Raw genomic sequence first — 25,269 nt, 5'->3', positions numbered from 1 at the left:
CTCATCCGTAAACTCTCTGCATACTCTTTCACGTGATTCAGTTTATTTTGAAAAGTCTCAACAGGATCTTGAGCTTTATTGTGAAAGGTTTATGTAGAAAACAAATAAGTGGACAGCGGAGCCACGCGATGGTTTTACCGTCGTTGTTGCTAACGACAACACGTAAAAACAGGTGCTTGAACATCAGTAGTGTGGTTATATTAAATATAGGAGAAAGAGAGAACTTATAGAAACTAATATAGCCACTACAGTGACCATCAAAACAATGAAAAAATATTGCTGTAAACAGTTTATTCTACGACACTGCGAAACAAACGATAGATGTTTTTATATCGTCATCCGATATATATCGTTATATCGAACAGCCCTAAACATACTTGTCCAAAATTCTTCCTTATTCCAATGCATATCTTTCATTTTTTCATTTTATGTCATGTAAGTAAACAGCTGGGCATAATTTCCACTAACCAAAGGGACATCGTGGTCAGCCATCTCTCTCTCAGAGTGAGTGAAATCAAGGCCAGCAGATGAAATGCAAAAGGCAGAGCATGCAGCCATTCGTGAGCTAATGGGCCCACCACTAGTAGAGCTTCCTTGTCCATCAGGGAGAAATACAGTGGACACTGCACTTTCTACCTAGAGGCAAACATGTTGACCTGTGGCTGGTCAAATCCTGCCCAGATTAGGGTCACCAGCTGTGGGTGCTGGGTGCCAGTGGACAGTAGTTCTCAGAATGTGAGTAGCTCTCAGTGACAACAGATGAATGCTGCTCCAAATGGTCAGTTTAAAAGGCAACATGTGCAGGGCAGCATGTGACAATTAAAAGCTACATTAGCTATTAGCAGTGCCTCATGATTAAAGTAGCCATTCATTTTCCTTGAAGCTCTCCCTTCCCAATTCTGTCCATCTATGTTCTTACCATGCTGATTACACCTCCCTCTGTCTTTTCCTCACTCTCTTGTTGGGACTGCTGTAGCCTCCTCCTGCACTTCTTCCTGGCTAGTGCTAGCAGCAGTGCAGCAGTCTCTTGTGACTGTGAGGGTTTTATATTAGTTGTTTCTGGGACTACTATTGACAGTGGAGCTGCTAACACGTCTGCACTTAGTGTGTGTAGGTCTGATGTGCAGCAACCATTCAAGGAACCCCTATGGTTACATCAACAAAGTAAAAAGAATTGACTCATCGGTCCTCAGTGTTATACCCCCAGTAGTAAAGATTATCACTTCAACTCTGAAGGGAGGAAATTATTCAGTGTGAAAAATGCTGCTTGTAATTTTAGCCAGGTGATGTGAGCACCCCTTTGAGGTGAGTCCCAGTAGTTCCACCCACTACTATGCTGCTGTGAGTGGCACCCCAGCCCATGAGACTTGCATCCGTGGTATCACCTTCCTCTTTGTGACAGCTTCTAGTGAAGCATCTGCAGCCATTGTCTGAATGAGAGATGTCGTCCCACCTGAAACATGCCTGCATGTGACAGCATTTTTCCCTCTGTGCCTACAGAGACACGCTATGTATGAGGTGAAATTTAGAGATATTCCTATGAAAGATAAGGGCTGAGTTGGCTGCAGGACACTCTTCGTAGTTTATGGTGAAACCCAGAGTCATCAGTGGATCCACTTTAACCTGCTCTTTTCTCAACATTTCTCACTCTGATAACAACAGCCATTCATCTATGTACGTTGCTATGCCGTTACCCCGCCTCTTTAGCAGGCCTATTAATGCCTCTATGCATTTCAAACATCCCTTTGGGCTGTGTGAGGGACCAAATGCCAGGACTAGTTACATGCACATTCTGCCCTGAAACACAAATCACAGGAATTTCCTGTGAGGCAGGTAAATGCAGATCTGAAAATATGCTTTCTTCAGGTCTACTTATATAAAAGAATTGCCTGGGCACACTACAGGCAGCAGAATGGCATTTGTCTGCATATTATGCTATGAAAAGTCTCCATTCTTCAGCTGCACGGGGAACTTCCAAATAAGTCATGAGAACATTGAAGATGTCACTGGATCTACCTGAGACAGCTGGAGTCCTGGTCATGTCACACATGTCACTGCTACACTGACACTGTACCCCTACTCACCTTCACGCTGTTGGATTGGCTACATTAATTTAGGACCCATGGCAAACATTACCTGAGTCAATAGCTCTTTACATTAAACATGCAGCCTTCACATTCATAAAGTTTTCTCCTTTTTCTTTATATTCACGTTTTATGTAAATAAAACCACAACACAGAGTACTAACCACTGTGCAGTCACTGTTCATAAAATAGGAGCGCAGCTAAATTGACCTCAGTGTTTGATTGTGTAGGTCTGTAAGCACAGTTTTCTGCAGGTTTGGTGTCAGTTTGAACTATTACATCATCTGTATGAAAAGTAGTGATGTCTCCTGTGTGTCGAAGCTTTGAAGCGTGTGTCAGTAATCTCAGGGTAGTTTTGTGAAGCGCGCGTCTTGCTTTGATTGCGTATGCAGTGACGTTCGAGGCCTCGCGGGCAGTCCGTACCACGTGACTGATTCAGGAACTGGCTCGCCGTTTTGCGCCAGATTCTAAATAAATTGGGCAGCAAAACACAGCTGATTCCCCATCACATTGTGTTGTGGAATTGGATTATGTCCCAGTTACATACTTGAGCATTTCCCCTTCGATGGAACCAGCAAGGAAGAGAAGATTTTCCCCTGTCTGGCAACATTTAGATCTCATCTCTCCTAATAAAGTATGCACACAGTAATAAATATCACAAATGATAAGTACCATAATATAAATCAACAACACCACAGATCTTATAATCTCATTTCTGTCTTTTAGTTTATTAAAAAGTGAAGCACCACACACTAGTTTGTGTCATTGTCCAGATGTACATAAGCATGATTACACAGTTACACAATCATATCAAAACTCTGTCCTGATAGTTTCCACTTTCTCTTTTGTATCAGACATACTGAGACAATATTTGGGATAAATAACCATGAAAACAATTTATTTATTAAGTTTACACATCACATCATTATAATCATTGAGCCTATTTAACTTTAATCATCCACTTGATGGCGCAGTAGAGCCAATGAATCGTCACAATGCTTCGAACCATGAGTCGACCAGTTAGCTGGAAAGCTTCAGTTCATCACAAGGTTTCATCTCACCATCACTAATGAAAGCTCTTATAATTTGGCTGCTATTAGAGACCATCGATTTAGGCTCTCTTTGGTTACTACGTGGATCTTTTTTCAGACTAATTAATGAAAAAAAATATATTAAATGGAAAAACAGAGTACAAATGTGGACAGTTAACTGGATATTACAGCGCAATTTCAGTGCATATATACATAAATACAGGTCTGAGACGTAAGTCGTGCAATATTGATAGAGCTCACATGACTCCCTCCTCTTCATATCCCAGAAATAAACCAGGATTTTAGTGCCTCATATACTGCACAGGTCATCGGCACACCTGTGAGATTCAGGACGACATGCTAAGAATCAGATTCAGAATACTTTATTGATCCCTGGGGGAAATTATTTTTCTAAGCAGTGCTGTGTCACCGTTAATAATACACCATATTAATGCAAGGTACAATTACAGCTGGGCTCCGCCATGTTTTAAAATATGCAGAGCAAGCTGAGTTGGTTGAAATTCAGTTGTTACTTCAAGGGAATTTCATACAAGAATAATTGAAGATGAAATATGTCAATGGAAAATTGTACTTAGTAGTCAGTATAATCTTTTAATAATATAAGTTTGCATATGGTAGTGATAGGATGTGCGATCCTTAATAGTCTGCAAAGGCTTTGTGTGCATTCCAGAGTGCTCTGGCATTCACACCCACACTCTGGGAGTATGGGAGAGGTCGTACCTTGTCTTATTATTTTATGGTAGGATAAACGTAGCTATGTCAAGTTTTAGTCTAAGTGCTTAGATGAACTGTTGGACTTCCAACCAGCAGATTTAGGAAAGTCGGTTATGGGGTCACACTCTAACTCCACACCTACACCCACACACACACACATATAAACATCCACATTCCAATGTAAGGAACAAACACCCACTGATGTATAAAATAAAGACCAGGGCAGTCTCAGAGCTGCGAGTCCCTGAGCCATCACTCTCGTGCGAGCGTTCTTTGGCTGCTCTTGCTAGCAACAAGTAAAACTGTGTGTTTTTCCTCTCTGTTTCTCAGCTGAAGAAGTGTTTTAGAATACATCTCTTGACAGTTTGTCACCCTGAGAACACAAGCTCCAAAAATCTTTCCCCGGAGACAAGAAATGCAGTTCCAGAACAACGAGATGGATATCAAGAGCTCACAGCAGGTCAAGAGCTCACAGCAGGTCAAGAGCTCACAGCAGGTCAAGAGCTCACAGCAGTATCCTGAGCCGTGAAGAAAAGGTCCAGCAGCAGCAGCTGTGCAAGACAGCGACAGCAAGGAGAAAAATGGCATCATCATGACTGGATGGATGGATGTGCATTTCCAACGAGCTGCAACTTCACTGTGTGTGAATGGACTTTTGAAAAGACTGCCTGAGTTGGACATTTGCCACTTTTGGAGCAAAATGGCAAGATGAGACAGTGGAAAAGACAGGACAAAGCTGAAAGACAACTGACTCTCACTGGACTGCTGCAAGGGGGGGGAGATGGGATGAGACCACAGTGGAAGGAGCAGGGGAGGACACTAAAACAGCTGGCTGTTTTAGTGTGGGAATGAAATTTGGGAAGAAAAAACGACTGCCTTGCGTGGTGAATTGTAAAGTGTCTGGAGCACCGCAAAGAGGAGAGGTACACAAAAATTACACAAACAGAAAAATGCATTAATCCTACTAACACATACACACATGCCATGAAGCTCATGAAGATCAAATAGTATTTTTAAGCATGCATTTCTGTTACCATCATCTTGTCCGGTTCACTTAGTAGGTTAACAAGTGATACATAGACTAGTGAACTAGTATTATTTTGGGCAAAAATGATTGAATCATAGCAGGGGTGAACAGAATGCTGCAGGAGGGTCAGATGAGTGGAGACTAATAGATTATTGAGTTTCTTGTTTCTGATGTGTGGGGGAGGTCTTATCATGACACACATCTGGGTACATAGGGGGGAAAAAACTCATTATCTGATAGAATATTGCTGTTGTGTGAGGTGTGTGACTCGTGGATGAATGTTTTGGGGATTTACTTGACTGATGCATTTTCTTTTGGTACCACTTTGAACCTGCCAATTAGTTTTGTTTTTTCATCATTCTAAGAGAGTATGCTCAGACAAGTCCTAAAACTAGGCCTTCATATTTTTCGATTTTTAACAGTGCACTGAGATTTTTTGTTTGGCAATTTTCTCTTTTTCCAGCAGGCCTGCAACATCGGAATCGAAAGCGCTACACAACATGTTGAACAATCGCAAGTGAGCTTTTCCAAAATTAAAATGGGCCCAGGAGAAAGCCACTTATTTGGGACAATCAGAAAACAAGTCCCTGTCAAAAAGGATTCAGCGAGGTAATCCAGTCTAAATTTTCTTTTCTCTTTTTTTGAAATGGCGTCATTGCTGGCAGTAGAAACTTATTGCGTCACGAGAGGTTCTACTGTCAGCAAATAAAAAATGGGGACTGACTGGACTGACAAAAGCTTAACTTACTTGACACCAGTATGCAAGAATGCACCTCCACCTACACAGTGACAAAAGGGTGGATGTATGTATGTTTCTTTTTACAGGAGCAGAAAGGTCACACCAACAGGTTGCATGGGCTTTTGGGCCGTGCTGACTTAACCTTTTAATTGCCACTTTCCGTGTCTTTGTGAATTTACCAGCAGTGTGTTATTCATGACCTTGTATTGTTTACAGTGCAGAGGTCACTGTGAGAAAGTGTGCATACAGATGCGCTGCACTAACATCTACATCACTTTTTCCACAGCAGAGGGTTAATCGTGGGTTTTTCAAGAAAGTAAGTCTTCATCACTGGCTGGTAGTAACAATTAGTTAGCTCCAGCTAACAGCAGAGTCCCATGTAAATAATGAACCAGGTGCTCCCCATTTTGATAAATAAAAACCAAAATCTATCTCTGCCCTGCCCGTCGGCCTATCGTAGGAAGGAAAAATATATGTCAATGCTTTTGCATTCTTTCGGAAATGTAGCTGGGTAATTATGTCATTGGCATCGGTGAGCCACTGTCAATATGTGACATATTGAAATCGCATTTGAATTTGCGCTTGTTTTTTGCTTTCACTTTGCAATCGGGTGAACTGTGTATAGAGAGCGACAGCACTGACTGGTGAGTGATGATAATTTGCGCACCAATTCCTCTGACATCGTCTTATCAATCGTTAGCTTACTATGCAAACATGACAAGTGAAATCTCCCGCAGCAAGCTTAAACATGTGAGAGGTTGATTGCGCAGAGAATCGCTGAGCTTATGTGAGTGCCTCTGTAAAAGCAGCAGGACATATATTTTAGTTCTGCTGAGCCAAATAAGAGAGGTCAGGGTGAAGAAGTGACAGCCAAAGAAAAGCTTACCACAAAACGGAAAAGTTATGACAAATGAGACTATAAGGCAAAAAGAAAGTGCAGCTTTATGGTTTCATGGACAAAATAATTTCTGTGGCTGCAATATGACGAGCTAAATAACCAGGGCTGCACATAAGTGGTCCGCAGGTGCGCATTCGCTATCAAAATAAATAAAAAAACGCGCACAAGATATGAAGTTGCAATGCGTGTTTGCGTACATAAGATTTTAAGGAGGAGGACAGACATTTGTTTAGAACTCTTAAAGATGTCGAAGCTCCTTTAAGCAATTACTTTGGTGTTCCTCCACCTCCAAAGAAATGTCAGAAGGAGTCCGAACCACAAAAGAAGCGCATATTCTCAGAAAAGTGGTTGCAGGAAGTGAGCTGGCTTCAAACAAATGATGAACGCACAGAGATGTGGTGCAGAATGTGCCGTGAAAATCCCACTCTAGCGGACAAAAACAGTGGCATATGGAGGCAAACGCGCGTTGCAACTTCTTATCTGGTGCGCGTCTTTTGTTTTGACAGCTAATGCGGACCACTTATGTGCACCCGTGTAAATAACATAATGTTCTGCCGGGTGTGTTGTTGGTTTTCCCTCGAGTCGACAAGCGCCTTTGTTACTGGGACCAGTCATTTTAAGAAAGGCTCCCATTAGAACCCATGAGCATAGCTGGACATAGCATTTGCCCGGTGGGCCGCTGGCGATTTTTTGTTTTTATGGGCCGATGGATTTTTTTTTTTTTTTTTTTTTTTTTAGGGAGGGTATATGTAATGAAAGGTGTTGGATTGGCCAATTGGTCATGATCGACTCTGGGCTAGACCGAGGAGGCCGGATGCACCCTCCCCCTTGTTTAGCAATCACGTGATTTTCGCGCATTGCATGCCGGGAACTAGTGGCAAAACAATCAAGTACCGCGTCAAATGCAAGTATTTGCAGCACCGCAAAACGTTCATTCTCCGGTTCCAATGCCTTCTTGTTTTTTCTTTGCCGCACAAAAAAGGAATGTACAAAACAAAAGGAGAACAATGCCGGTCCATACAAAGACAGACTCGATGAAAAGACAAAGAAACGATATGAGGAAAAATCAAAGGAGTGAAAGGGTCAGACCCTTACGAGCACACAGAGTGGACAAAAGACGTTAGCGTGCTGCCCAACTTTCACCACGCTCAGATTTATAATTATACGCTTCTTGGAGTGAGTGCATACACTCATGAAGTTTAGTAACTTCAGGTCACTGCAACAAGCCCAGGTACAGTTTACCGACGGATGGGTACAGGACCTTGAAATGCACCGTGTAGAACGAAAGACCATCGTACGTATCATAAGTTTACCAGTCTCACAAATTGTCGTCATAAATACACATTCGTTAACCGTTTATTAATATAACCTTTGAGCTCAACGGTAACTAATTAGTAGTGGAAATAATTTCTGGTAGCATTACAGAAATGTAGCAGTGACAATAATATTGTATGCTGTAATCGCAATGGACAATTAGTGACACAAAACAACTGTTTTATCCTGTGAATAAAAGTATATGTTTTCGTCAATGTACCATGGTAATAACAGAAGCGAAACGCAATATTGTGTCAGGACAATTCACTATTTATGCACAATAAATAAAGGAGCATAGCGCGACAATTTCTGTTCAGCGCCAGACTTGCTTGTAACCTATATCACCAATTATGTTAAGAAAAATGACGTATTAACTACAACAGCAGACTGACCTTTGTGGGAATGCTTGGAGCAGACTAACATGTGAGCTGGAGTGTTCTGGGACGTTATATTTGGTCTTTGAATGGCTGAAATCCAGGCCATCCGTCGCCTGTTTGTCACTTCGGAAACATGGCTCGAACAATTTCTCTTCAACGACGTAATCCGATAACAACCGATCTCTTTACCCGTCGGCTTCCCGTGGCTGTCATGCGACCGGCTATTGCAGTTAATAATACAACAGCTTATTGCCATTTTTTGGGTTTCTTTTTATCGCTGTGTAACTGAGTTCAATTGAAAGCCTGCATGCACTAGTACCTCTTGCCGCAAGTTCCCAGAATCCTTTGCGGTTTTACCCCTGAATGACGTCACATTTTCAATCTTTATCCTGGTGGGCCGGTCTCTAGTCAAAATGCCCGGGCCGATTTTTTGTCCCAGTCCAGCCTTGCCCATGAGAAATGCAAGAAATGCATTATTGCTCAGTCTGCAATATCTTTCCCAGAACAAACACCAATTGCAAATAACATACTAAAAATAAACCTGAAAATCAGTTTAAAACAGCGTACTATGTTGCAAAGAGTGAACTACCACTGGCAAAATTTAGCAGTCTTTGCAAACTTCAAAAAGCAAATGGCCTAGATCTTGGTTCCACTTGCCTCTTACCCGTGACTTCAGTGGAAATTTCAAATTCAGGATCTGACACAGACTGATTCATGTCCTACACAGTTCTTACAAGTTCATAGAAATTTCTGTTCAATTAGAACCAAGTATTTGAGTTGATGATTGTAATTTTTATACAATGTTGTAATTTGTTTTTCAACAATTTTTTGATTAATGTTTTGTTTCCTTTACAATATTATACTTTAATGAATAATATTGTAAAGGAAACAAAACAGGAAACAAAACATCAATCAAAAAAAATTGCTCTCTTTTTTATTTGGGCTACTTAAATTTATTTTGGGCTACCAAAAACTGAAGAGTCCCTGCCCGAAGGGCTACCAGGGATTTAGAAATTTCGCGAGCCCTGCAGATATATATTTTTTATTTTATTACTTTGTTGTTTCAGCAACATTAAATTTAAAAACTGTACTTTTGAGTTAAAATATATATTTATAATTTTAATAAATGACAAATTAAAAAGGCATGAACATTTTTTTTGTATCGAAAAAATATCGAACCGTGACACCAAAGTATCGAACCGAACCGTGAATTTTGTGTATCGTTGCACCCCTAACAAATAGGAATGCCAATAGTAGTGTGTTAAAACAGTCTCACAAACTCTGACTAACAGAATTTGGTGACTTTGGTGAACCCTCTAGAAAATGTAACAGTCAACATTTCCCAACTAACATGATCACATTCTTTTGTTTATAAAAGAAGTTATCGGATTTAACAGCTGAATGGTTTCATTCCAATATTACAATGCATTTTATATAAAGAACAATATTGATTAACTACACAACAAAAAAATCACTTAAACTTATAATCTTTATTTTTCAGTCTGTAGTGTTCTAAGCTTCAGTCATACTGAGCCAGAGAGGGGTGATCAGTCCAGGAAGGAGAGCTATAGTAGCCGTTTTTTATGGCCCAGCCAGAAAGTCTCAGCAAACAGGTTCATCTTTCCTGTGTTGTCACGGGGAAGTTGTTTATGTGGTGGCAAGCAGTGAACGCTTTTTTTTCAGCATCCCAGCCAAAGGAGCTACAGAAGAGAAAACAGATGTAGGGATATCTGCGAGTGAGAATATCAATCCCATTTAAACAAGGATTATACATGTGTGTGTATCCTTCATGGGGAAACAAGGACAACATATGTGATGTCATGGTTGCCATGGCATGTTTTCTCAAGGCTACACTACTACCCCAACTCTCTGCCATTTTTCAATTGACTCACAGTAACACACCATCCATATGTCTCTTGTCACCTGACACACCTGACTCCCAGTTATATTGTGTTTACTCTATCCATTCTTTCTATTGGTCGCTTCCTTTTGCCACATTCAGTTTCCCCTTCATGCAGCTCTCCATATCACCTGTAGATGTCCTCAGCCTTTCTTTCTTGACCTGTCACCCGACTCTCACATGCATCTGTTCTACTGATCTTCCCACCCACTCACACACACCTATTGATACCTGCATTTGTCTTCAACAGATAATCTTCTACAGCACAGAAAAAAACGTGAGCTCTAAAGTTTCTTTTCAGAGCTGAATGAAAAAGGAAGTGTCTGAGAGGTATAATTCACGTTTATTGGTGTTTCAGTTGTGAGCAAACAAATATCAGTGTGAAAGTAAAGACAAAGGTTTGCTTAAATAAAGTCTGACCTCTGTATTATGAACCAGCATAATTCAAATGTGCAACAGCAGATCAAATGAAAGATGCAGTTTACTTACTCACACAAAGAAAATACACATCTTCCACATCCACACTCTTACAGTATAAACCTGTAGAAAGTCCCTTGTATTCTTTTGAATATTAATTTCTTTATAAAAATTCATTTTACATAAGGAAAGGGTTGCAGTGCAAGTAAAAGAAACCGAAACAGGTTGGCAAACAGAAACCAAGAGCAAAACAGAAACATAATGCATAATGCATTGTATTTCTTTATAGAGAACAAATGATTGAAATGTGTGCTATAGTAGTGCAATGCCTTGGTATGATTTCAGCCCAGAACATGTATAACAAGCCATATTTCCTGCTTGTATCTTCACATCAACTATGAAATAAAAGCAAAGATGCCACTCCTTATACCATCAAAAGTCTAGTCTACCTGGCAGTAAGTGGAAGCCTAATGTACTTCCCCTCGGGAACATGAGAATCACAAACCAGTTGCAATACTGAATTCAAACCCTGCAACCTCAGTACATCATTTCTTTTTTTCTATTCAGATACTCTAAATGTTGTTAAAACAAAACACCAGACACCAAATCAATTCACTGTGTTGCCCATCATTCACTTCAAGCTAAGATATTGGTTAAAACCACCCTTCAGTGGTCTGAGGTTTATTGATACTGGGTCATGGGGTGATTGTTCCAGGGAGGCAGCTGGGACAGCTTCTCCTCAGTGGCTGTTTCTATTGGCCAGCCCCAGGCCTTAAAGAAGCCAGTCAGGTCCATCCCCACAGTCTGGGAGAAAGTCTCAGCATACAGGTTCATCTTTCCTTTGTTGTCCTTGGGGAAGTCCTTTATGTGGTGATACGCAGCAAACACCTTCTTAAAGGCATCCCAGCCAAACCTTTCCTGGAGCTGCAGATGAGGAGACAAAAATCATAATGCTGGTAATCGTGTTACAGTGGGGCAAAAAAGTATTTAGTCAGCCACCGATTGTGCAAGTTCCCCCACTTAAAATGATGACAGAGGTCAGTAATTTGCACCAGAGGTACACTTCAACTGTGAGAGACAGAATGTGAAAAAAAAAAACCATGAATTCACATGGTAGGATTTGTAAAGAATTTATTCGTAAATCAGGGTGGAAAATAAGTATTTGGTCACCTCAAACAAGGAAAATCTCTGGCTCTCACAGACCTGTAACGTCTTCTGTAAGAAGCTTTTCTGTCCCCCACTCGTTACCTGTATGAATGGCACCTGTTTGAACTCATCATCTGTATAAAAGACACCTGTCCACAGCCTCAAACAGTCAGACTCCAAACTCCGCCATGGCCAAGACCAAAGAGCTTTCGAAGGACACCAGGAAAAGTATTGTAGACCTGCACCAGACTGGGAAGAGTGAATCTACAATAGGCAAGCAGCTTGGTGTGAAAAAATCAACTGTGGGAGCAATCATCAGAAAATGGAAGACATACAAGACCACTGATAATCTCCCTCGATCTGGGGCTCCACGCAAGATCTCATCCCGTGGGGTCAAAATGATCATGAGAACAGTGAGCAAAGATCCCAGAACCACACGGGGGGACCTGGTGAATGACCTGCAGAGAGCTGGGACCAAAGTAACAAAGGTCACCATCAGTAACACACTACAACAGCAGGGAATCAAATCCCGCAGTGCCAGACGTGTTCCGCTGCTGAAGCCAGTGCATGTCCAGGCCCGTCTGAAGTTTGCCAGAGAGCACATGGATGATACAGCAGAGGATTGGGAGAATGTCATGTGGTCAGATGAAACCAAAGTAGAACTTTTTGGTATAAACTCAACTCGTCGTGTTTGGAGGAAGAAGAATACTGAGTTGCATCCCAAGAACACCATACCTACTGTGAAGCATGGGGGTGGAAACATCATGCTATGGGGCTGTTTTTCTGCCAAGGGGACAGGACGACTGATCCGTGTTAAGGACAGAATGAATGGGACCATGTATCGTGAGATTTTGAGCCAAAACCTCCTTCCATCAGTGAGAACTTTGAAGATGAAACGAGGCTGGGTCTTCCAACATGACAATGATCCAAAACACACCGCCCGGGCAACAAAGGAGTGGCTCCATAAGAAGCATTTGAAAGTCCTGGAGTGGCCTAGCCAGTCTCCAGACCTCAACCCCATACAAAATCTGTGGCGGGAGTTGAAAGTCCGTGTTGCTCGGCAGCAGCCCCAAAACATCACTGCTCTCGAGAAGATCTGCATGGAGGAATGGGCCAAAATACCAGCTACTGTGTGTGCAAACCTGGTAAAGACCTATAGTAAACGTTTGACCTCCGTTATTGCCAACAAAGGTTATGTTACAAAGTATTGAGTTGTATTTTTGTTATTGACCAAATACTTATTTTCCACCCTGATTTACAAATAAATTCTTTACAAATCCTACCATGTGGATTCATGGATTTTTTTTTTTTCACATTCTGTCTCTCACAGTTGAAGTGTACCTCTGGTGCAAATTACTGACCTCTGTCATCATTTTAAATGGGGGAACTTGCACAATCGGTGGCTGACTAAATACTTTTTTGCCCCACTGTATGTGCACTCCAGTGTGGACAAAGGACTGACTGTTAAGATACTGTTTATAATTATGTCTCCACACTTTCTTAAAAGTGACTTAATGGAAAACATTTCTTGAACTCTCCTTGTTTCACACTCTGCTTTCAGTTTTATATGCAATCATTTTTTTTCCTATGGAAGCAGGTCACTCCAGTGTGGACAAAGGACAGTTTCTCTACAGAGCAGAATTCTCTCACCTGCATATATGTTTCCAGAGCCACCCACATGCTCCAGCTCTCAGGTGTCCTGTCTCCCGCGACATAGTCATTTATTCGACTTTGTCGGTTTGCTGAAGTCATGGCTCCTTCAGTCTGCATTAAACAACATGGGATGAGATGATTGTAAAATATTGTACTCTAAAACATAGTTAAGTGGTTTGTCATCATATAACATCAAAGAAGTTATCATAAAAAGCGTAACAATATAAGATGTTTCTGGCCATTTGTCTTTGTCATTTACTCCACCTTCTCCCTGTCGACGCCCAGCACCTCTTCATTCACATACACTGACCACAGGTTGCATGTACACTCTGTGGTGTTTGGTGGGAACTCCCAGCAAGCTCTCTGTTGATTGTGTCCCAGTTCATGGATGGGGCCCCACATTGGATTACCTTTTTTGACGCCGACCAGTTCATGAGCTGTCATTTTGTGTGCCATGATTGGATAACCTGCATGCATCCAGCCTGAACAGAAAAAGAGCAATAAACAGTGGTATAGTGATAATTCTTTCAGATTTTACAGCATTGATAGACAAAAAAAAAAAAAAGAGAGAGAGAGAGAATGCCATTGTATCTATCTGAGCAAAGAACCAAACAAAATCATCATTACTCTATAGTTGATCACTGAAAGGGTGACTGTAGCTCAGGTGGCAGAGCAGGTCAGCTACTAACCAGAAGGTTGGTGGTTTGATCCCAGGCTGCTCCTGTCTGCATGCCAAATATCCTTGGGCGAGATACTAACCCCATGTTGCTCTCCGATGCATTCATCAGAGTGTGAATGGTAGCTACTTAGCACTTAAGAGTTCAGAAAAAAGTGCTTGTGTGAATGGGTGTGATTGGGTGAATGAATTAGTTGTATAAAGCGCTTTGAGTGGTCAGAAAGAGTAGAAAAGCGCTATATAAGAACCAGTCCATTTACCAAGTGTGAATAGTGGCAGAATGCCCGAACTCCCCAGCAACCTTCACCACAGCTCATCTGAGCTTTCAAGTGGGTTGTTGGAGCAGAGCATCTACAGGCTGGACAGCAGCTGCCTCCTATTCACACCTACATGGGTGACATGAAATTGAAGCCCAGCAAATCTTGGAGCTTATCTTTTGCAGGCTATCCATGTAATATCCACTCCAGTGCTGGCAGAGCAATCAGTCAAACATTCAGGGCAGTGATAGAATGGGAGGTTTAAAGACTCAGACCATATTGACTAACTGAGGAAGAAATGCCTTGTTGTCATAGATAGAACCTGCTACTCTCGCAAATTCAAAAAATACGGTGTTGGCAGTTCGTATTACTCTCCCATTTGTTGTGGCTTTCAACACTCTGTGAGGTTCCGATCGCAAACATATAGACATAGCAGCCGATGCAGAACAAGGTGTACCTAGGTATTTCATGTAGAGGTGGGTTGCAGAGGACAACAATCGGGTCCCCGAGAAGAAAATGTGGATTCAAGCCATCACTATCAGAAGCTGATGAGTGAAGCAGTAATTGGCTTTGGAAGGAAAGGAAGTACACCAAATGGGCTGCAAGATGTCTGACATGAGGGATTGAAGCAGAGGGAGCAGACTTGGGATGGCAGGTATTCAACTTGAGCTTTCAGGAGAGTCCACACTGATTTCTTGGTTGGTTACTGTTTTCTTCTTCTGAGTCTGGCTTCCTGTTCCCAGTGACTCCATCCCAAGCAAATAAGAATGAATTACTCAATTAAAACAATTAATTCCTTCAAAGGAGTGTTAGCTGTGTTAGGAGCTAACACTCCTGAGTGTTAGGAGTGCCAGCTGGTCCACATGTAACCAGTCAGTCACCCAGCGTTTTTTTTGGTCAGGCCTTATGTTCTTGGGAGTCTCTAAGAACAAGCAAATAAGTGCAATGTGTGTACTGTACAACATGAGGCACAATGCACTTACCGTGAGAAATCTGCACATCTGCCACAAAGCGCTCCTTGCGGGGAAATTTGTGTGGTTTGGCAGCCAGATCTGCAATGGCCCTCATCATTTCATCCCACAGAGCAGCCAGCTCATCTGGGCGCTCCAGATCCCGAACAACATCTGCTGGTATGGTGAGAATAATGTTTTCAAACTCCAACTCTGCCCAGGGTGAAGGAGCCGTGCGCAGCATTAACCACTGAGCTGCAGTTGTCACACCTGAAAAGAGCAAAGAGAGGAGTGGATCTACTAAAATGCTTCAGGCTATAACATATACAGGGAGTGCAGAATTATTAGGCAAATGAGTATTTTGTCCACATCATCCTCTTCATGCATGTTGTCTTACTCCAAGCTGTATAGGCTCGAAAGCCTACTACCAATTAAGCATATTAGGTGATGTGCATCTCTGTAATGAGAAGGGGTGTGGTCTAATGACATCAACACCCTATATCAGGTGTGCATAATTATTAGGCAACGTCCTTTCCTTTGGCAAAATGGGTCAAAAGAAGGACTTGACAGGCTCAGAAAAGTCAAAAATAGTGAGATATCTTGCAGAGGGATGCAGCAGTCTCAAAATTGCAAAGCTTCTGAAGCGTGATCATCGAACAATCAAGCATTTCATTCAAAATAGTCAACAGGGTCGCAAGAAGCGTGTGGAAAAACCAAGGCGCAAAATAACTGCCCATGAACTGAGAAAAGTCAAGCGTGCAGCTGCCAAGATGCCACTTGCCACCAGTTTGGCCATATTTCAGAGCTGCAACATCACTGGAGTGCCCAAAAGCACAAGGTGTGCAATACTCAGAGACATGGCCAAGGTAAGAAAGGCTGAAAGACGACCACCACTGAACAAGACACACAAGCTGAAACGTCAAGACTGGGCCAAGAAATATCTCGAGACTGATTTTTCTAAGGTTTTATGGACTGATGAAATGAGAGTGAGTCTTGATGGGCCAGATGGATGGGCCCGTGGCTGGATTGGTAAAGGGCAGAGAGCTCCAGTCCGACTCAGACGCCAGCAAGGTGGAGGTGGAGTACTGGTTTGGGCTGGTATCATCAAAGATGAGCTTGTGGGGCCTTTTCGGGTTGAGGATGGAATCAAGCTCAACTCCCAGTCCTACTGCCAGTTTCTGGAAGACACCTTCTTCAAGCAGTGGTACAGGAAGAAGTCTGCATCCTTCAAGAAAAACATGATTTTCATGCAGGACAATGCTCCATCACATGCGTCCAAGTACTCCACAGCGTGGCTGGCAAGAAAGGGTATAAAAGAAGAAAAACTAATGACATGGCCACCTTGTTCACCTGATCTGAACCCCATTGAGAACCTGTGGTCCATCATCAAATGTGAGATTTACAAGGAGGGAAAACAGTACACCTCTCTGAACAGTGTCTGGGAGGCTGTGGTTGCTGCTGCACGCAATGTTGATGGTGAACAGATCAAAACACTGACAGAATCCATGGATGGCAGGCTTTTGAGTGTCCTTGCAAAGAAAGGTGGCTATATTGGTCGCTGATTTGTTTTTGTTTTGTTTTTGAATGTCAGAAATGTATATTTGTGAATGTGGAGATGTTATATTGGTTTCACTGGTAAAAATAAATAATTGAAATGGGTATATATTTGTTTTTTGTTAATTGCCTAATAATTGTGCACAGTAATAGTCACCTGCACACACAGATATCCCCCTAAAATAGCTAAAACTAAAAACAAACTAAAAACTACTTCCACAAACATTCAGCTTTGATATTAATGAGTTTTTTGGGTTCATTGAGAACATGGTTGTTGTTCAATAATAACATTATTCCTCAAAAATACAACTTGCCTAATAATTCTGCACTCCCTGTATAAAAAAGGACTAGGGGTTAGCTAGCTTTAACTTAAAGTTAGCTAATGTCCCATACTAGATAAATTACAAACTTGTGTCACATCAAGATCTACAGAGACAAATAACGACTTTATAATGATGAGGTTTCATAGATAACAATGGTCCACAGGAAATTAATGCTCATGATATAAATCACAGTCTTTTCATTTTATACAGTACATTATACATTATGACGTACACAATTATTGTTCAGTTAGTAGCTTTGATTAACAGTTAAGAAACCCTGTTTCACTGTTACTTGGAGACACACTTGGATAAACACATATTACAGTTCTATCCACCACAGACTCACCAGACTTGTAATATGGAGCAGGTACAGCCATCTGCACTATGACCTCCAACCCCTTCACTTGTGTTTTGGGTGGGGCCACCAGGTAAATGAGTCCTCCCCACAGGTTCCAAACCTGTATCATCTGTGCAGTGACAGGAAATCGCTCATGGACAGATGGTGGTCTCTTCAGCTCGTCATTATGATGCAGTGAGTCAGTTTGACATCCTATCTGAATCTGCAGAAGAAAAGGAAAATGCATTATTAGCATGTGTTAGTTAACTGAATAGGTGCCAGAAACTGCAGTCTCTCTCTTTTTTAAGCCTTAGATTTTGGACCATTGCCGCATTGCCTGATAGGAATCTCCCTGCCAAATCTGATCTTTCTACCAAATTTTTTTTTACATTTTTAAAGTAATTATAACTGCAGTTATGTTTTTGTATCTGCGTGACCTTGTTAAATTGGGTAACTTGACTCTGTCTCATCCCAATATGGTCATTTGCAATTAAAAAAAAACCCCAACATGATTGTAGCCAGAGTACTGAAGTTGAGGCTTTAAGCTTTAAAACCAGTGGGTGATGTCACCCACCCATTAGATATAGGTGGATTGATATTGAAGGCTGAGGCATGCCATATCATTATACTGCTGGGGGCAGTCTAGTGGGCTTGACTGGAATCTCAGCTTATACTTATGATGGTCTATAATCTTCAAAGTATCACATCAGGCTAGAAAATGCACATTTAAAATAAATAATGAGAATAAAATATTGTGGACCCCAACCTTTAGGAGGCATCCCGATTAGATGCCTCCTGAGGACAGAGACTTACATGGGGTCAGCATTATCACTGAAATTAAAATCAATTGACTTCATATGCTGTACCTTCCAATCCTTGTTGACGATCTGAGATGGTATAGCGATGTAGGTCTTCATACCAGGAGAGAGGTAGAGACCTGTGCTGATCCACTCTTCCCCATCTGAAACACAATTATGTTTAAAAAATAAAACATCACAGTCAGGGACATTTGCAGGTATAAAATCAGTATTTTAAAAACTGTATTTCACAGTTTTCAGTGTCTACAGTGAGGTTCACAGATTAAAACTGTGTAACATTAAGTAACAAACATTGCTGCATCATGGTTAACATTGCTATGTGATTCAAATGTGTTAGCAAAACAATAACCACTGTACACATATTGTAAATTGTAAACTTATAACCAGTTCACATAACACAGCGGAGAGATCTGACCTGCTGTATTGACATCAACCTTGATCCGGTGGTTATAGACAACAGGCATCATTGGGTTGTCCTTAATGAGGTAGGGCAGGAGAGCGTCAGGGTCTGAGGAAACCTTATATACCTGGGTACCCACAGCGAGGAGGAGGTGGTCTTTGGGACTCTTTACAGGGCAGCTGTCACTCACCTTGAAAATGAATAGTGAATGTTATAAAAATTATCTTTCGCACATTATCACAGCATCTGCAGCCAAAAAAAAAAAAACTACCAAAAGCAAACATTCATAGATTGGGCAGCTGTCAGTCATTGATCACTTATAGCTGTGAGAAGTCAACAGCACTGTTTCATTCTTTTGGAATTTTTTTTTAAGATGATCATATTATGTTGTCTACTCACTTCTGGCAGGCCTGATGTTATTAATATATCCGTGAGTGTGGCCAAAACTTGTCTGTAGTGGGAGGAGTCATGGGCTTTCATCTGCAAGTAGACGTTGCAGTCGTTGCCCAGCTTTTTCAGATATCTCTCCTCATGCTGGCTAAGTTCTTCACCTGTAGTCACATGGGCAGCGAAGCGGTTTAGAAGGTGGCGGAAGTGGTAGCTGTCTTTAATAGCCTGGCTGGGTACAGGGGCTTTGTATGATCCTCCTCCGATTGTTGCTCCCAACAGGCTCAATCCCATTTGGTTCAGGATCTTGTTCCCTGGAAGATATTAAAGCAAATCTGACTTAAAATACTCTCGTTTACTGTTGGAAGTGTAATGACTTTGGTTTTTTCATTAAACTGCAGAAGGTTGGTTTTTTTTGCCCAAGATGTGCCACCTTATCATCACTGTAGGCTATTAGAGCTCTGTATGTATATAATAAAAGAGCTTTGTGATGTTTTTATGAGCAATCATGGCTTGTAGTGTAAAATGATTTAAATGATACAGGCAAACTATAAAAACACTACCAGAAATTTTGAGTTTGAAAACAAGCCCAAAAATATTTTTTCACATTTAGTGACTCATGTATACCACATACAGTTAGGTCCATAATTTGTTGGACAAGAGAAGACTCCAACTGTCAGTTTCAAGAGGAAAAATGCATGGTCCATTCTGGCCGTGAATAAGCTTTTTAGCCTTGCAGGACTTCTGGAAACAATGCTGGGTCAATAATAATAATAATTAGTAGTAGTAGTAGTATCAGTAGTAGTAGTAGTAGTAGTATCATTTCCTCAGGGCAGTCACCCGTAAACTGTGCGAGTGACTCCAGCAGATTCCAAGACCAACATCCGAGATCTCTATCAAGAAGTGTACAGTCCAGGAAGCACCAAAGATACTGTGCAGAATACTTAATCTCTTAGTAGAGAGATTAGAGGAACCGAGCTTGAAAGATAAAGTATGTCAGCAGAGTGAGTGGTATTTTGAACTGACACCACTGTAATGTTACTTTGGTGACTTATTGGCCCACATACACCTACATGATTACCAGCCAGCAATAAATGTCCTAAAAGGAAGGAAATCTCAGTCTTGTATCCTGACCAGCACTCAGGGGTAAGTATTGACAACCCTCGAGTGCAAAACAGAGCTCTTATTCCTCAATTCCTCATTTTCATGTCTGATTTCCTGGGAAACAGCACAGCGATATGTGTGTGTAGCTTTCTATCATCCAGAGCTTTAAAAAAATAAAGGCAACTGGATTTTATTTAAGTTTGTGGAGATGTTTTAGCTCTTATCATGATGCATTTTCAGTTCTAAAAACTACAGTTGGAGAGTCCCAGGTACTTAACCTCTAGTGGGGGTTTTCTGCTTTGGAGGTGGAAGTAAAGGTTGCTGACCCACTGTTGATTATGTGAGTCATTAAATGAGCCAAGGTGTGAAAAAAGGCATGGGTCCTTACCATCACTAGTCGTTAAGGGTGAAACCACTGTAAAGCCTTGCCTAACTACATCATGTAACCATTTTAGGTCAGATAGGACAAGATGTGAGTAGTGTGAGTTCACTTGGTACATAGGTTGGTCTATGTAAGGGATTTGGGGAAACTAGGGGACTATAGGAACGACCTCCACTTTAACCTGAGACGCAGACAGACTGAATCTCACACTGGTTCCCAGGAGTTTGTGCCTTCGTTCTACACTCAAGGACATGGACCTGAAAAGATCTTATGGGAAGCACAGAAACAGCTCCTGAGTAAAAGGATAGGATGGGTCCATTTCACCATAGATGCACTCCGAAACAAGATCAGCCAGACCCTGAAGGAATTTAGAACATTCTTACCATCCTCCATTGTAGAAGAAGTTTCAAAGTTGATGGACAAAGGTCAGTTGGTACAACACATCAAAGGCCAAAGACAAATCAGGATTAAGCTTTCAGCAACCTTCTCTAGTGCAGGAAAACTCACCACCAGGTGGTGATCAGTTGACAGCTCGACTCCTCTTTTCACCCGAGTGTCCAGAACATATGGCCACAGGTCTGGTGATATAATTATAAAATCGATCATTGACATTCCCCGACCCAAAAGCACAGGGAACAAACCTTCTTTTCCACCAGGAGAAACACCAACGTACAGGCAGCAAGCCAAGGGGATACAGATACCCACCCCAGCCCACTGCGTCTCACCAAGGGCAACTCCAGACTGAGACAGAGTCCAGCCCTTCTCCAGGGGTCTGCTTCCAGAGCCCAAGCCATGCTTTGAGGTGAGCCCGACTATATCTAGCCAGTACATCTCAACCTCACGCACTAACTCAGGCTCCTTCCCCACCAGAGAGGTGACATTCCATGCCCCAATCACTAGTTTAGGTAGTGGGGGATCAATCCACCAGGGCATCCACTCCTGGCCACTGCCCAACACACATTGCACCCGACCCCTACAGCATCTCCTGCTGGTTGTGAGTCTACAGGACAATGGGCCGATGTCCCTTTTCTGGGCTCTGTCTGGCAAGGCTACATGGACTAAGGCCTAGCTGCCAGATGCTTGCCTTCAGGCACCCTTCCCGGGCCTTGCTCCAGGGCGGGGCTCTGGAATTCTCTGCACTGGAAGCTGGGAAGTCATTGCTGAGGAGATCACATTTATTGGAACTGCTTTGGACTGCATTATTTTACACTGTAACCAAATTCCCTGTCTGTGAGTCCTGCGTTAGGTCCTGCTTTTCTGACATACTTGGCAGACTCAGCCTAGAGGCAATACACTCTCCTTACTCGAAAGAATGCTAATTAAAGCCAAGAAGTTATAAGTCATATTATCTGGGCCAGGAGCAACCAGATCCTTAACTTTATATATCTTTATAACTTTATATATCACTCTTGTCGTGCATTTTCATACCTGAGAATTCCGTTAGCACATTTTTCCCAGCATTTGAATGAGCCCACCACCAGGCATGTCCTCCAATCAGCAGGCCTCCTCCCTCTGCCACAAAGTTTTGGATTTCCTCCAAATGCTCAGTGATATATGCTGTACACACAAACACACTGAGGTCTTTCCTGAAGTTTGTCTTCTCACACTTCAGCCCTGAATCACTGAGAACTTTGAGTGCAGGATCCATCATTACACCAACAACCCCTCTGCGGCCTTCATCCAACCAGTGAATGGCATTTTTCCAAATTGGAGCCATGCTCTAAAACAAAGGAAGAAAAGCAGCAACAATACAGTCATGTGTTTAATAATAATAATCTTTGCAAGTTTACAATTCCACTATTCATTTACTCTCACATTCACACTGGTGGAGGCAAGCTACAGTTGTAGCAGACAGAAGCGAGGCTGCCATATTGCACCATCGGCCCCTCTGGCCATCACCAGTAGGTGAAGTGTCTTGCCCAAGGACACAACGACCGAGACTGTCCGAGCCGGGGCTCGAACCGGCAGCCTTCCGGTTACAAGACAGACTGCCAACTCTTTGAGCCACGATCGCTCCAGATTATCTGACATATAAAAGGTTTGGGAGATTAGCAGAAATATTTAACTCTTTGAGAACTACTTCCTGTTAACTCCTAACCCTATCAGGATATGTGAATTTTAGGGCATTTGAAATGTTTTACTTAAAGGTAACTATATTTACATTTTTTAAATGTAAATTTATTTTTTACTTCCAAACACTAGGGTAATCCGTAGGGAACTGCTAATGTAGACAAATGTAATGTACACCGAAATAAATGTTGAAAGGAAGCATATTTACTGTCTAAGCTGAAACATGCTATCTATAAAATAGTGCATTCGTGTACAATAGGAGCAAATTCCTGTTATATGTTCATGAAAAAAGCTTTAATTTAAATTCTAGTTCAAGGTGTCAACTTTACCTCAAGTCCCAGAAATCCTTCATGTGAAATCAAAATGACTCGTCCCTGTCCATAATAGGCTCCTGCGAGGAATGCCCGTCCATCATGTGTAGTACCGATGGGAAAAGCTAGCGGTCCATGGACTAGAACCTCAGAAGCAGTTGACCCCTGCGGGAGCTCGAACTCTGAAATTCCCTGGAGTAAGAACTCTAAGTCATCCTCAAAATCCTTACCTATGCTGCATTTGAAAGAGGGAAGAATAAAAGGGGAAAGACATTTTAAGAAGGAAAGACAGTCTATGGAATGTATTTTGTTTGCATTTTAATTTTTTACACTCTAGAAATGGGTAAATGGATATAGAATAAAATATATTTAACAACTAACAGAAAAAAAAATCTGTTTGCTTCAGTGACAGATAAGCTGTTTACTTTTGATAAAATTGTAATCTTTGTTTATGTGCAGTAAAGCAGAACCAATAGAATCACTCACACCACAGACATCCAGGAGGACGGGATCTGAGGGTAGACAGGCAAGTTCTCCGCCTCACCACAGTTCTTAGAAAAGTAGATTCCTGCCACTCCCGACACTTTATTCCCATCAAACTGATGCAGTGCGTTCTCTTTGGGGTGATCTGCAGCCCAACTCCACGCTTGTCCAGCTATCAGCACCCCTCCTCCAGCTTTCAGAAACGTCACCAGCTCCATTGAGTCTGAGCCCACACTGTAGGCATCGGTCACATAAACACCAACTCCCAGGTTGTCACTGAAAGCTCCCACAACTTCTACTTGGAAGCTGGATTTTTGAAGGTTATTAGCAACTGCACTGACATTTCTGTGCACCCTTACAGAGAGGTTATCAGATCCATCACCTCTCAGCCAGGTCAGAGCATTTTCTACCAGAGCAGGAAAGGCTGTCAAGTAGCCCTCATGACCCAGGACCACAATCCTTCCACTGCCGTACAGAGAGGCAGCCATCAGCACCTGACCTCGGCTGTTCATTGCTAAAGGAAAAGCATGGTCTCCGATCAGCAACAGGTCAGTGGGAACATAGGATCCCTGTAGGTCCAGCTCCTTCAGGCCTCTCATCAGGGAGGCGTAGGCCTCTTCATGTTGGTTTTTGAAGGACTGGTTGGACATGGCCTGTAGGATTTGTAATTTGAAGACAAAGAAGAAGGTGCCGAAGAAGGCAGAGAGCAAGATATCAGGAGAAGTTATCTTAGCCCCTGAGGTTCAACTCTTCTTATGTAGAAGTTGTCCTGTAGTTGTCCTTGTTCTGTCAAATGAGAGCAGGAATAGGAGGAGTGCCTACTTCAGGTGCCCTAATAATAAGGGGAGGGTTTACTGTGATGACAAACCCATGGACAAACAAATGGCCAGAGCTAAATTAAACATCAGATTCATAGAAAAATATCAGCAGTGGATAAGCTTTCTCAGAATAGGAATGATGTTTCACTGTGGCTGAATACACACCCTAAAAGAGGATTAAGCAAAACCTGCTCATCATGTCGCTTGAAGTTAACTAGTGTGAATGATACGAACACAACAGAAAAAACTCACACAATACACTCACCATGTTGCAATTCTGACCACAAACATGCGTGTTTGTGACACCATGTATATCCTGGTGTCACTGAGCAAGCCCTCACTTCCTCAGTGAGGGCTTGCTCCAGCTGGGAGAATTGACATGATGTTTTCAAATGCCAACGCTGAAGGCAGTGCAGCAACCACCACATTTCAGAAATGAAAGCTGCATTTGTGTATTGTAAACTGAGTCTAAGTCTGATACTAAGGTAACTTTTTGAATCTTAAATTGTACATATTTAAGATTCAGTTTGTGTCAAACTGCAACAAACACTCCACACTCTGACTGGCACAGTCGAAGTAAGAAACTATATATTCTACTATTCAACCACTAAGATTTCCTGACTCGGAGCAACATGTAAATCTAAGCATGAGGCAGATCTACTGTACACAGGTAAATTCTGTTTGCCAGGACAAAAAATAACCTGCACTGAGAAGTGAATGGTCCTAAATGTTCCATCACGCTGGACAAACAAGCCAAATTCCCTCCATCTCTTTAAGAAGGCAACACAGAAACATGCATAGATGATGTCATGGTTGTCATGGATTTGTCCCTTTCAAGGTTACTCCCTTCCACCACACCCTGTCCTTCCTTCCCTGCCTCACAGTAACCTAACACCTTAGGGAAATGAGGATCAGGGTAAGCTTGTCTGCAGTCTGAGCTGACTGTGAAGAGCTTTTTAACCTCTTAAAACAGTGTGGGGCATTTTAGCAGGCTCCTCAGCCTCAACACCTGGCTTCAGAATAAACATAGGTTTTATTGGCAATTTTAATCTGTTGTTCCCTTTTTAGGACAGATGAA

General features: G+C 42.0%; 1 protein-coding gene across 1 annotated transcript; it reads right to left on the bottom strand.

Annotated features, from left to right (window-relative positions):
• Positions 1-10,429: 10,429 nt before the first annotated feature.
• Positions 10,430-24,168, bottom strand: LOC113036946 (TRPM8 channel-associated factor homolog). Its single transcript, XM_026193575.2, has 11 exons — positions 23,377-24,168; positions 22,909-23,125; positions 21,938-22,229; positions 19,036-19,337; positions 18,652-18,826; positions 18,285-18,379; positions 17,428-17,641; positions 15,238-15,474; positions 13,586-13,803; positions 13,319-13,432; positions 10,430-11,446 (listed from the first exon to the last, which is right to left on the bottom strand). The coding sequence occupies exons 1-11, from the start codon at positions 24,021-24,023 to the stop codon at positions 11,204-11,206; spliced, it is 2,754 nt and encodes a 917-aa protein (XP_026049360.2). The 5' UTR covers positions 24,024-24,168; the 3' UTR covers positions 10,430-11,203.
• Positions 24,169-25,269: the final 1,101 nt, after the last annotated feature.

This window comes from Astatotilapia calliptera, chromosome 14 (genome assembly GCF_964374335.1).
Source record: "Astatotilapia calliptera chromosome 14, fAstCal68.1, whole genome shotgun sequence".
Classification (NCBI taxonomy): domain Eukaryota; kingdom Metazoa; phylum Chordata; class Actinopteri; order Cichliformes; family Cichlidae; genus Astatotilapia; species Astatotilapia calliptera.
Note: the sequence above shows the minus strand (reverse complement) of the source record. Positions and strands in the feature narration are given on the sequence as shown.

Bases quoted from the DNA above. Each gene is read 5' to 3' on its own strand.
- LOC113036946 (XM_026193575.2), bottom strand. From the start codon at position 24,023: ATGTCCAACCAGTCCTTCAAAAACCAACATGAAGAGGCCTACGCCTCC. The intron at 18,827-19,035 runs GTGAGTAGACAA...TTCATTTTCAAG, and splicing joins TAACATCAGGCCTGCCAGAA to GTGAGTGACAGCTGCCCTGT. The intron at 13,804-15,237 runs GTAAGTGCATTG...TTTTCTGTTCAG, and splicing joins AGATGTGCAGATTTCTCACG to GCTGGATGCATGCAGGTTAT.